At 38.0% G+C, this 13,067-nt stretch overlaps 1 protein-coding gene across 1 annotated transcript in view; it reads left to right on the top strand.

Moving 5' to 3' along the window:
* Positions 1-13,067, top strand: part of LOC122815071 (vomeronasal type-2 receptor 26-like) — a 114,460-nt gene that overhangs the window by 33,065 nt on the left and 68,328 nt on the right. Inside the window, exon 2 of the mRNA XM_044087315.1 lies at positions 12,063-12,186. Within this exon, the coding sequence (XP_043943250.1) occupies positions 12,063-12,186 (124 nt within the window). The remainder of the gene's footprint in view (positions 1-12,062; positions 12,187-13,067) is intronic.

Below are 13,067 nucleotides of genomic sequence, written 5' to 3'. Positions count from 1 at the left end.
GAGTTTCTTGGTGTAATTGAGAAATAGGGAAAAGCTTCATAATGGTCTCTTTGGTCACATGCCTAGTAACTTCTTGAAGTTAGAAGTGAGGAGTCCACCTCTACAAAGAGGCCAGTCATAAGTGGAGACCCTCAGGGATAAGTCCTTGGATCACACTTTTTTGGCATTTACTTCTCAGAAGTCAAGGCCAATGTCAGTGGTCTCTGGCTGACTAAATTTGCAGATGATTGCAAATTAGGACCTGTCATTAAATTCCACACTGATGCAAATGTTCTCCAGGAGGGCCTGACATGGACAAACAACTGGTGCCAGAGCCATGTACTAAAACTAAATGCCAAGATATGCATAATAGTATCCTTCTGGAAGTCACCTCCCCGGTAACTATCATATTGTCAACACACCCCTTAGAGTTGACCCAGTAGTCAGGTATTTAGGGATACACATAATAATTTATCCTTTGACCATCATATGTCTACAGTAGTGACAAAATCATTTTGTGTTGCACAACTTTTAAACAAATGTATGGCATTTAAGTCCAAGGAAATCATTGTTCCACTGTATTTAACATTCATCAGGCTTATCACTGAGTACAATGCCCCCTTTGGTATGTACCTAACCAGGCCTATCCAACAATTGGAATGTCTACAGAGGTTCCTCACTAAAAGAATACAGGGCATGAGTAAAATGTCCTATTTAGACCACCTCAAGGCCCTATCCCTGTATTTTGTCTCCTACAGGCTTTTGAGGGGAGATCTATTCCTGGCATACAGGGCATTGTCAGACCCCACTCTGATGGGCTTCCTGCATAGCCACAAAACAAACAGCAACAGAATTACCTGTTCTGAAAACTTACCTTGTTTGTGATATAAATATGACCTGCTGGCGAGACAGGTATGTATCCCAGAGACTACCCCCATCTATGGAACAGGCTCCCCATCCATGTGAAGCAGAGTTCCTCCCTAACCCAATTCAAGTGCAACTTGGACAACTGGACAACTGGATGGGGAACTGGAAATTAACCTGTAAATGGTTCAACTTGCAGGCCTCTGATTACACTTATCAAGGGGATCAGAACTTGTCAGACATTTGGGATGCATGGCTAGACTTAAAAAGGCCCTTATGATCGTTAGCCGAGTAAACACCTACAGACCTATGAAACAGGTTATGCATGTTATTTATTATTTATTTGTTTGCTTATCACTTTTTTTGCTAGGAAGGTCTAATTGGGCATAAATTATCCACCTTTTAGGCAGAGGCCTGGGCCAGAAAGCTCCAAAAATTTAACTCAGCAATAAATACATTCCTATAACTACAACTGGGTAATATACAGGTAGTAAAACATTTAAACATTTTTATATAAAAAACAACATTTAGAAAGAGAAAGATAAGATATTTCAAAGCATTTTTGGAACATGTAGTTGAGGAGGACCCACATGTTAACACTGGCATTGGCACATACATAACAATAAAACAGCTTAATTCAGTAGTAATACATATCAGAGAACATTCGTAAAATGCATTCATGATGCCACAGATCCCTGTTCTGACAAAACGCTCCCAGAACTCCAGAAAAAGAGAAAAAAAAAACAGATTTACTGCCATTGAGCTCTGGCTGTAAAATCTAACCTTCCACTAAATGCTAAGAACACTAAACCTATACCCTTTGCACCCAACTTAACTAACAAAGCAAAAATTGATCTAGTCACTTGCAAAATGAGCAACTGAAATTTTACATTCATATATAGCAATGAAGAAACTTTAACAAAAAGCTAGGTCTCCTATATTGTTGCAAACACTTTATTTATTACATTTGTTGATTTGTTGATAGGGGTATGTCTGACTGGGACAGAAGCCTGTTTTCAGCAGAGGCCCGGGGAGAAAAGCTCCACAAGCAGTAACAAAGCTTACAATAATTATAATTAATATAATACAGTCAACAATATAGACTACAAATTATAGTTCACAAGTATACAGAGTCTGTAAGTTTGTACAAAAATACTAATTATAAAAGTGTGCACTAAATAAAATAAAATCAGAGACACTATATATATATATATATATATATATATATATATATATATATATATATATGGGTCTACTTCACTTGATTGAAAACTCACTTCACTGAAAGTCAAATCAGTGAGACCACTTCACTGAAAGCTCACTTCACTGAAAACTCACTTGACTGAAATTCATTTCACTGAAAGTTATAAATGGCCTTTTCCCCACTGTAGTGTAATCCTGGAGTTAGTATATAAAGTAAGGGGGGTGGGGGCACAGCCCCCTGTACTGGGGAGTTTGGGGGCATAGCCACCCACATATTATAAACATTTTAAACTATACACAGTGATACTTACGAGTCCAATGAATAACTGTTTCGAGAAGAGAAAATATAACCAACATATGTGGGGGGCTTCGCCCTCCCCCACACCCTACAACTATATATACTAACTCCAGGATCACACTACAGTGGGGAAAAGGCCATATATAAGTTTCAACGAAATGAATTTCAGTGAAGTGAGGTTTCAGTGAAGTGAGGTTTCAGTGAAGTGGTCCTAGTGATTTCATTTTCAGTGAAGTGAGTTTTCAATCAAGCAGAGTATATATATATATATATATATATATATATATATATATATATATATATATATATATATATATATATATATATATATATATATATAAAAATATATATATATATTCACTTTATATCATCAAAATACTGAAATGTCGAATTTCAGTATTCCGAGGCTATGAAGTCGAAAATGCAAAACCACAGAACAGCGAAATTCAAAATCTCACACATAGGAGATTTTGAATGCAGTGGTTTCATAGATTAGTACTAGGCTAACTGTCCTTGGGGACCATTTTAAGCCTAGCCAATTACCCCCATGTGAGAATCAAACCCTGCACCTTGTGTTTCTAAGGTAAACACCTTAACCATTAGGCCAACCTCCCAACACACACACACACACACACACACACACACACACACACACACACACACACACACACACACACACACACACACACACACACACACACACACACACCCACACATACACACACACACACACACATGCACACATGCACACACACGCACACACAAGCTCTATACTGCACAAATGCAGGGGGCCAAGTCCCCCTGCACCCCCCACACCCCCTATTTAAATAGTCTCACTCCGAGGTCGCACAAAACACAAACACACACACACCACCACAAAGGCTACATTCTGCTTGCACACACACACACCACAGCAACAAAACACCCTAACACACACCACAGCCCCTACCCAACACCCTTAACACACACACACATATTTACCTGAATTCCTACCCACAGCGGAACCTCAGAAGTGCTAAATTCAAAACCTCTGGTATTCGAGGTTCTCTTCATATATTCTCTTCATATATATATATATATATATATATATATATATTATATATATTACAGAGATAAAAAGGCATGGAGTTAGTTACTATGCACAGAAAATCTAGAAACAAAACATTCTGGCCATCAGATTACAAACAGAGTAAAGCTGTTATGGGACAGCAGAGTTAGAGAAGAGACAGAGGGAGTGTAGTTGAAGGTAAAGTAGGCTACGGTAGGAGAGGTAGAAGAATTTGCCTGGTAAATGACAGGGACATTACCTCATAATAATCTACCTCATAATGCCAGCAAAAACATCACTTCCACATTTCACCTTCCCTGAGTTTTGTATGCTTTTCTTATGTTAATCAACCTTCACTGGATTCTCCTAACAAAAACTGTCCTGTACTATAAAAAAATCACTAGATTTGCTACTAACGACTCTAGTAAAACCCAGCCCTGCCGGTCCTTAAAACAATTGAAGTGGCTTGAGCTACCCCATTACCTATCTCTAACCCAGTTTTCAACTGTCCATAACATCATTGAGAAACCTCTTAACTTCCCAAGCATAAAAGCATATGTCAGTATTATTCATCTAGAAAAGCCTGTGCTCCGCAGTCCAGCATTTACTCAGTGTAACCATAACCCATAACAAGGCTGGTCAATCTCTACACTTCAGCACCTTTTACAAGGTCTGGAATTTGATTCCAGTTACCACAAGAAAACAATCCATCCTCCTCTCTTTCAAAACACTACTGAAAGAGGTGATCTCTAACTCATGGCTTTGTCATTTCTAATTTATTGTAAGGCCTTTTCTTCCATTCTCTTCTCTCATCCAAGTCTTCCTCTGATACAATCTCTCTAACTTTGACTTCCACCTAAAAATCTCACCCACTTACATCTTAGCATTCGCTTACTGCCAGCCTTTTCATTCTATATTGTTCTATACAACCTGTTTACTGCTCTATCATTTATATATCACTTCCTCTCTGCTCTTATACATAACCCCATCGTCACTCCCTGCTGCTATAGCCAGTTCCATCTACAAATACCTCTCCCACTACTCCTACTGCAAACACACCTCCATCTCAAAAAACTGCAGCTCCTCTGAACTGATCTTACGCCCTGCCCTGTCTTGTTTCTCCTCTTTTTATCTGTAGCCAATATCTGTACTGCAATACAAATACTAGCTTTACATATTTTCACTAACTCCTACTATATAGTCAATCGTTACTCCAATATATGTTTCTCAAACCTCCATCTGCCAGGGTGACTGTATTACTACTGAATTAAGCTGTTTTATTGTTATGTATGTGCCAATGCCAGTGTTAACATGTGGGTCCTCCTCAACTACGTGTTCCAAAAATACTTACTTTGAACTTTCTCATCTTTCTCTTTCTAAATGTTAGTTTTTATATAAAAATGTTTAAATGTTTTACTGCCTGTATATTCCCCGATTGTAGTTATAGGAATGTATTTATTGCTGAGTTAAATTTTTGGAGCTTTCTGGCCCAGGCCTCTGCCTAAAAGGGGGATAATTTATGCCCAGTCAGACCTTCCTAGTAAAAAAAAGTGATAAGCAAATAAATAAATAATAAATAACATGCATAACCTGTTTCATAGGTCCATAGGTGTTTACTAGGCTAACGACTACAAGGGCCTTTTTAAGTCTAGCCTTGCATCCCAAATCTCTGACAAGTTCTGATTCCCTTGATAAGTGTATGCAGAGGCCTGCAAGATGAAGCATTTACAGGTTATCTGTGTCCATTAGAGACATAGGTGCCAAACCAGGGATGAATTTCCAGTTCCCCATCCAGTTGTCCAAGTTGCACTTGAATTGGGTTAAGGAGGAACTCTGCTTCACATAGATGGGAGCCTGTTCCATAGATGGGGTAGTCTCTGGGATACATACCTGTCTCTCCAGCAGGTCATATTTATATCACAAACAAGGTTTTTAAGTCTTTAGAACAGGTAATTCTGCTGCTGTTTGTTTTGTGGCTATGCAGGAAGCCCATCAGAGTGGGGTCTGACAATGCCCTGTATGCCAGGAACAGATCTCCCCTCAAAAGCCTGTAGGAGACAAAATACAGGGATAGGGCCTTGAGGTGGTCTACAAAGGGCATTTTACTCACGCCCTGTATTCTTTTAGTGAGGAACCTCTGTAGACATTCCAATTGTTGGATAGGCCTGGTTAGGTACATACCAAAGGGGGCATTGTACTCAGTGATAAGCCTGATGAATGCTGAATACAGTGGAATAATGACTTCCTTGGACTTAGATGCCATACATTTGTTTAAAAGCTGTGCAACATAGAATGATTTTGTCACTACAGTAGACACATGATGGTCAAAGGATAAATTATTATGTGTATCCCTAAATCCTTGACTACTGAGTCAACTCTATTAAAGAGCAGTGGTCCTAGAATAGAGCCTTGAGGGACTCCATCTTGGCTGGGTAGAAAGCAGGATGTTTCATTTTGCCAGTTGGCTGCTTGTTCTCTATTTAAGAGGTAGCTGTGAAACCAAGAAACTGGGTGATAGTCAAGCCCAAGTAGGGGGAGGGGATGAAGAAGAATCTGGTGGAATGCAGTGTCCAGTTTGGATGGCTATAGGAAAAGTGAAGACACAAGTTTGGGTCTATATTATATCAGTGAAATGTAAATACATTGAATAGCTCTTCATCGACCCATTTTCAGTGAAAGCAAAACTCAGCGAGTGATCATTACAGAATTTTTTTTCCCACAGTAACTAACCAGTGTGCCAAAGTAACAATTGCCTAAAAGCAGAAAATTTTAAAACCCACCCTGGTGGAGGCTGTGCCCCCCCCCCCAACTAAATCATCATTTCTGAGATCACACTACAGTGGATAAAAGGGAAATTCTGGAAGATAGCCCACTTGTTAATACTGTGGGAAAATTTCACTGTAATGATCGTTCATGGAGTTTCACATTCGGTGAAAATGGGTCAGTGAAGAGGTATTCAATGTATTTAATTTTGCTGATATGTAATATAGACCCCCACAAAGTCTTCTATGTCCCTGTGGGTATTGATATAGTTAATGAAACTGAGTACTGAAGTAGTGTTATGATGAAGTCTGAAGCCAAGCTGAGCAGCAGAAGGAAGGTTATTCCATCCATCCACAACCCATTTTTTCCAATTTTTGCACATGGGGTTGGGGAGTCACTTCAACAGTGACAATCAACTGGAACCAAGGTTCACATCACTGGGTTATTATCTATAGGATATTTGAGAAGTTTTGTTTAAATGCATTTTTGAAGTATTTTAGACAAAGGAAAGAACATAGCTGTGGGGCAGAAGTTGTTGAACTCCACTGAATCACTCCTGTTCTGCAGTGAGATTATTAGAATTTTTTTCTAGTTGTTGGGTATATAATTTTCTTGAACTGAGCTGTTTAATAATATTGAGATGGGATAGGCCAGGGCATCAGCTGCCATGGAGTGATATGTGGCAGATAGATTGTCAGTGTCAGCTACCATAGAGATATGTGGCAGATAGATTATCAGCAGCAGGAGTAGTGGGTCTGAGCTTAGTTAATATTTTTTTGATGGCAGAAGTGGGGCATAATTTAGATGGAAAATATGATTTTGTGTTGAATTATGTGGAGGGATGGAGAGAAATGATTGTTAATCATTAATTAGGTAGGTTACCGAGTGTACACAATGTGAGTTGAATAGCTTTGAGTTAGGTCCAGTAGGAGTTTCTGTTTTAGGAGTGGGTTGAGTTGAATGACCTAGGTCGAATAGATGGTGAACAGAGGTGCAGAAGCATTTTGGGGTCTTGGTATGTGTATCTTAGAAGGAGGTATAGTACACTTTCTAAACTCCACTGCCAATCATGAGCGGACAGATGATCCATTGTGGTGACCCCTAACCGGGAAAAGCCGAAAGAAGAAGAAGATCTGTTTGAATTGATGAAGGTTACTTTGTGTTTTGTCTCTGAGGCATGTCTTGCAGGCCTGGTTCCTTATTCTCATAAAAAAAATTAAAAATACAAAAATACTAGAGACAAAGAAACATTCCAGAAATGTAATAAAACTAAGCAATTTCATTCTTCATCAAAGAGGAAGTATAACAACTTCATTTAAATAACATAACTGGAAAATCAATAAAATAAACAACCAATCAACTTAGGTTACACATCCTGGAATATTTAATGGAACCCTCATTAAAATAATAACAATGTAAAATAACTTAAAATCTAAAATAAAATATGTCAAAAAAGAGTTATGCCTATAACATAAAATACTTAAAACTAAATACCTAACTGAAGTGCTTTAAAAATTAAATCTTACAAGCCCTAAGGTTCAAAACAGTACTCAAGCTCACTTTAACACTAAGACTAGGGACTGGGTAGCATTTAATGTAATCTGCCACGATAATTCTCTAGACTCCAACTTTCCTTCTCAGCATTGTTTATTTTATTGATTTAACAATGTTATTTAAATGAAGTTGTTACACTTCCTCTTTACTCTGTGAATGAAAGCATTTAGTTTTATTAAATTCCTGGAATGTTTCTTTGCCAGTGGATTTTGTTTATATTAAATCCCTTCTTATTATTGTGGTGTTTTGATTCCTTATTGTTATAAGTTGTTTTGTAGTAATGGAAAGTTAAGGGTCTTGGATGAATTTGATTTGCTTGTGTTTTAGGGGGACTACTTTATTTAATGCCGTTAAAAATATGTCATTAATGTGTGCATTGGAATCATTTAAGAAAAGGGATTTTATCAGATATCAGTAAGATAATTTTAAAGTTTCAATGAAAGCAGATGGGTCAAACTTTAGTTGCATACTGTGTTCTGTTTGTGACGTTTTCGAACGTGGAGTTGTTGCCTGGTTGTAAGGATTGGTCACTGAATGAGATGGGAAGGGCCCCAGATGAGATTGTTTGCTGGGCTCAGTTGAACAGAAGCTCTCTTTATATACTTGGCATATCTGGTAGGTTGGAGATGATTTGAGTGAAAGTGTATAGATTAACACCTGCAGCTGGATGGGAGGAGTAGATGGGTAAATAGTCTGTATTAAGATTTTCTAAATGTATTGTTTCCTGGTAAATATGGGCAGATAATCATGATAAGAAGGCTTCTGTAGTTGAAGTGTTATTTTCTGGTGGAATATATATTGATGCAATCCATACTTTCTTGAGTCTATTGATTTTTAGTTTGAAAAAATGAGCGTGGCATTACTGAAGTGAGGGTTAGATGGTAAAGCAGCTAGTATAATTGGATCTTTGTATAGTATTGCTGGTCCTGACCAATAACATAGAGGTTAAGGTGCAGGATTACTAACCGGTAGACCTGAGTTTGAAACCTGTCTGGAGAACAACTGGGTAGCAGCAATATCTGCGTGGAAGAAAGGTCTGGCAATCTACTTCAGTAATATCCATGAAAACCCTATAGACCCTACCCAATTCAACTCTTGGTGACTCAAAGGCATTTGATTTACAAAAGTATAGCTATTCCCCCACCTTTTTTTGGTTTAGTCTAGCCTTAGAATATTATAAATTTTAGGGCTAGGAGATCTAGGGAGTAGGCGGTGATCCAAGCATGTAATTCATGTATTTTATTACATGCAGTTGATATGTTGTATGAGTAGACCTGATGAACTGTGGGTAGCAGAGTGATTTCTGGAGGGTTACTAGGAAGCAACATGAGAATATGAGAAGAGATCTGGATTTGGATGAATATCATCAAAGAGTGTCTACTTATGTGATAGAATGGATTTTTGTTCTGTATTTGTATTTAATATTTCATTTATGTAGAACTGAATTGCTATAGGTGTAATAGGGTTTGTGAGAAGGATGTATGAGAGTGTCAAAATGTGGGAACTAATATTGTGGGGTGGATGATGTGAGTGATTGAATTTGTTCTGGGGGTGAGATTTTATTATTCTGGTCTAGGTGTTAAAGGGGTTGTGTAAGGGCCTGCAGTATGTGGATAGAAAAGACAGTAAAACAAGAATAAGAGAGAGAGACAGATGTAGAACAGCATAGTAAATATGTGTAGAAATTAAAGATTGTAGAGAAATTACGGGAGGGGGTAAGCTGCAGAAAGAGCATGGAGGGAGGTGTTATAATGCAGAATGAGTAGAGGACTACTGAAAAGGGAGGTGAGCAGACAAAATCATTTAGCTGAGATGAAGGATGTTAGAAGTGAGGTAATACAGAGATTTTGGCACTGATTACAATGATATAAATAGATGTACCAGTACAACTATAAGCCGAAAGTGAGATGACTGTAGGATGATATGTAGGTGGAGGAAGCCATGTACATGAATGAAGTCATGATTTTTTTGATTGGTGCTGGAAAGTGGAATAGAAGAAGGTGGGGTCGATATGACTGTGGGTAAGGTATGGGAGTGGAGCAAATTTTGTCTGCCCAAAGAGGTAAAATTATACAAAAAAATGTCATTTGTCTGCAGTGCAAACTCATGTACAATCCATGTCAGACGCACTTGCTATAGACTGATAGATTGCCTGATACTACATTATTTATTTATTTATTTATGTGACATTTGTTGACCGAGATAGTCCATCTGAGGTTGTGCCCTTTTTCAGCAGAGGCCCAGGGAGAAAATCTCCAAAGAACAAGTTTTAAATAGTAGTAAGATATATAACTTCACAAATACAGACTTAAATGATAAAATGCCCAGTATAGTTTTGAGACAAAGTAAGTTTCATAAGAAGTATAAAGTCAAATTTATCAGGAGTGGAACTTATAACATAATTAAATAAAGAGCTCTGTAAGTATGGAAGAAGAAGAGAAGTAAGTAAGTAAATAAATGGTTAGTAACTGTTATGCTGCAAGATAACATGGGGCAAGAGAAATAAAAGGTATCAAAAATAAGAGGGGGGGGTAAGAATTTTGAGGGGTAAAGGTGAAAAGTAGGTAGTAGAAATAGTACCAAGCAGAGAAATGAAGTAAGTAATAGGGAGAGGAAGGGAGTCAAAGTGAAGAGGGAGTGAGAAGAGAGGGAGGGAGAACTGAAGGAAAAGTATTACGTGGGGTAATTGCAGTTACATTTCTAGGCAGAAATTAGGTGATTTTTTTGAGGGCAGTTTTGAAAACGTGTGTATGGGTTATAATTCTAAGGGACATAGAAAGCTTATTCCATGCTAGTGTGGGAAGATATCTATAGAGATTTGGTCCAAATGATTTTTTCTTAATAGTAACATACAAAGGAAGTAAGTGCCACTGAAGGCTGCCTCGGTCAGAGCAAAGTCTAATATGGGGGATTCCAATAGTATAGTAAGATGTACAGCTTGTTATTGTGGACAAAGATCTACAGAGCGCAGTGTGTTACATATCGGCCACAGAAGACCGAGGTCACTATAAATCAGTGCGAATAAGCAATGGTCAGACGAACCATTGATTTAGAGTTTCTAACACCATGCCGAATTACTCTGTAATGTTTCTCAAAGTATTTTGCTTGCTTAAAAATTTTAGCTACTTAAAATATTTTCCTTAATTAAGAATTTTACCAAGAGCCTAAGCAGTGGTGATAATCTGATAATATTTATCTTGAGTGTCGCTTTCATAAGGAGCTCTCGCTGCAGAGCTTACTTGTGTCTTGGGCTGATAAGGTAAATATCTGTTTATGTGCTACAAGGAAGAATAAAGCAAAATAGCAGGTCCAAGTGTCTGAGTTCACACATTATATAGTACAATATACATATGATAAGCAAAAGGAAAGTTTGTTTTAAATTCAAGGGGCAGGCTAAATAAAAAGTTGAAACAGAAATATGTGAAGGCAAGAGTGGGACAGAAAAAAGGAGGTAATAAAGTGTTCATAAAAGAGGCTAAGGCCTGTGTGTAATGGATTTTTTTCAGATTCTTGCCGAGTATGTTGGTGAAGGAAAAAGTATAAAAGAAGGTATGGTTTGAGGTGACTGCATGATGCATCACTGGGAGCAGTTACAGGCTTGCATAGGGTGGTGCCAATTCTGCAGTACAAACAGGTATTCTCACTAGGTGAACTATGAGGTATAAAGAAACTGGGGCGGATAGATGTATGCAGTAAAGACTATATAATTAATAGAGTAAACAAAACAAGTAGGTATTTTGTACTAAGTGGGTATAAGGTAGCTAGAATAGGAGGAATATAAACAGTTAGATATGAATGGGAAAGGTAATTAGATTGGAAGTATTTATTGGTCCATATGTGGTGGAAATTTTAACAGTGAGGTAAAAGAAAAAAGAGGAAAGCATTATTTTTTCAGGAGTGGAATACCAGTGGGAGTGGAGACAAGACTGCAAGTAATGGTGGTATGTCCAAAGGTAGCAGGTAGCTGCAGAATGGTAATACAACCTGCAGAAAGACTCAAAAGCAAAAGGGGCCATCAAGCACATCTGAGTATGGGGCTGAAAACATCAACTTACTTATCTGGTCAACAGCGACTAAATAAACAAAAACTGATACAATGCAGTGACTGACATAAACAGGGCCTACTAGTTTAGCAAAATTATAACTGAACCATTCCATAAAGACAAGACCAGCAACAGTGTCAGCAGTCAAAATCCTTTATTTACAACTGCAAAAGCACATTAAGGAGTGAAACAACAGACCAATGTTGGCTAATATATCATTACGGAACCTTCCTCAGTGTGATTCAAAATTTCAACTGAGCCATTAAAAAAGTATGTGTATCTTTTAAACTGACAGAATGTTTACCCACAGGTCCCTCGATCTGTATGCAGTGAGAGCTGTCCTGTAGGGAAGAGGAAAGTTCCACGAAGAGGTGAACCTACATGCTGTTTTGACTGCATCATGTGTCCTGAGGGAGAAATTTCTAATAAAACAGGTAAGTAGGAACACAAACATATGGAATTGTGGGTAATGACTCAAGAGACAAATCATGTCTGCCTGGAGGAGGCAGATGAAGGTGAAGTATGCAACTTCTATATATACATATATATATATAAATTATCTTAATGTGTGTGTGTTCTTTTAGTACTTCTGCACAAAATTCTCAAAAGTTGCCATCTGTTTGGTCAAATCCATTTGATTGACAAAAACAAATTGTTGATAAGTGTGTAAGAGTGATAATCCCCAGGTAATGGAATATGACCTTCCCCTGAGTTTGTGCAATCTCAGAGTTAGTATATATAATTAGCAGGGTGTGGAGAAGGCACAAACAACAACACATGATAGGTGCAGGGGCACTTGTTTTTGGTTTTGCCTGCTCCAAGTTTAATCCTTGGAGCAGGTCTATATCACTTCAGTGAATACCTACTTTGTTGAATTGCTATTCATTGAACCCACATTGTCAAAACCTCTCTTCATTGAACGGCCATTTCATCCAAGTTTTTCACAGGGAAAAACAACTGCAAGCCAACCTAATGCACATCACTAAATTCTAAAAATTAAAAAAACCCACACCCCTCCAACTAAATATACAAACTTCGAGATCGCACTATAGTGGGGAAGAGGTCAAATTCCCATAGATGAACTCCATTTTAAATCAAATGGCTTTGACCAAATAGATGGCATCTTTTGAGAATGTTGTGCAAAAGTACTAAAAGAACACACGTACACATGTACACGCGCACACACACGCACACACACACACACACACACACACACACACACACACACACACACACACACACACACACAGACACACACACACACACTCACACACACACACACACACACGCATGTTAAGTTGGTTATTTATATTAC

This window comes from Protopterus annectens, chromosome 11.part0, assembly GCF_019279795.1.
Source record: "Protopterus annectens isolate FY-2018-M chromosome 11.part0, PAN1.0, whole genome shotgun sequence".
NCBI classification, from domain to species: Eukaryota; Metazoa; Chordata; order Ceratodontiformes; family Protopteridae; genus Protopterus; species Protopterus annectens.
The sequence above is the reverse complement of the archived record's forward strand: the minus strand, read 5'-3'. Positions and strand labels throughout refer to the sequence as shown.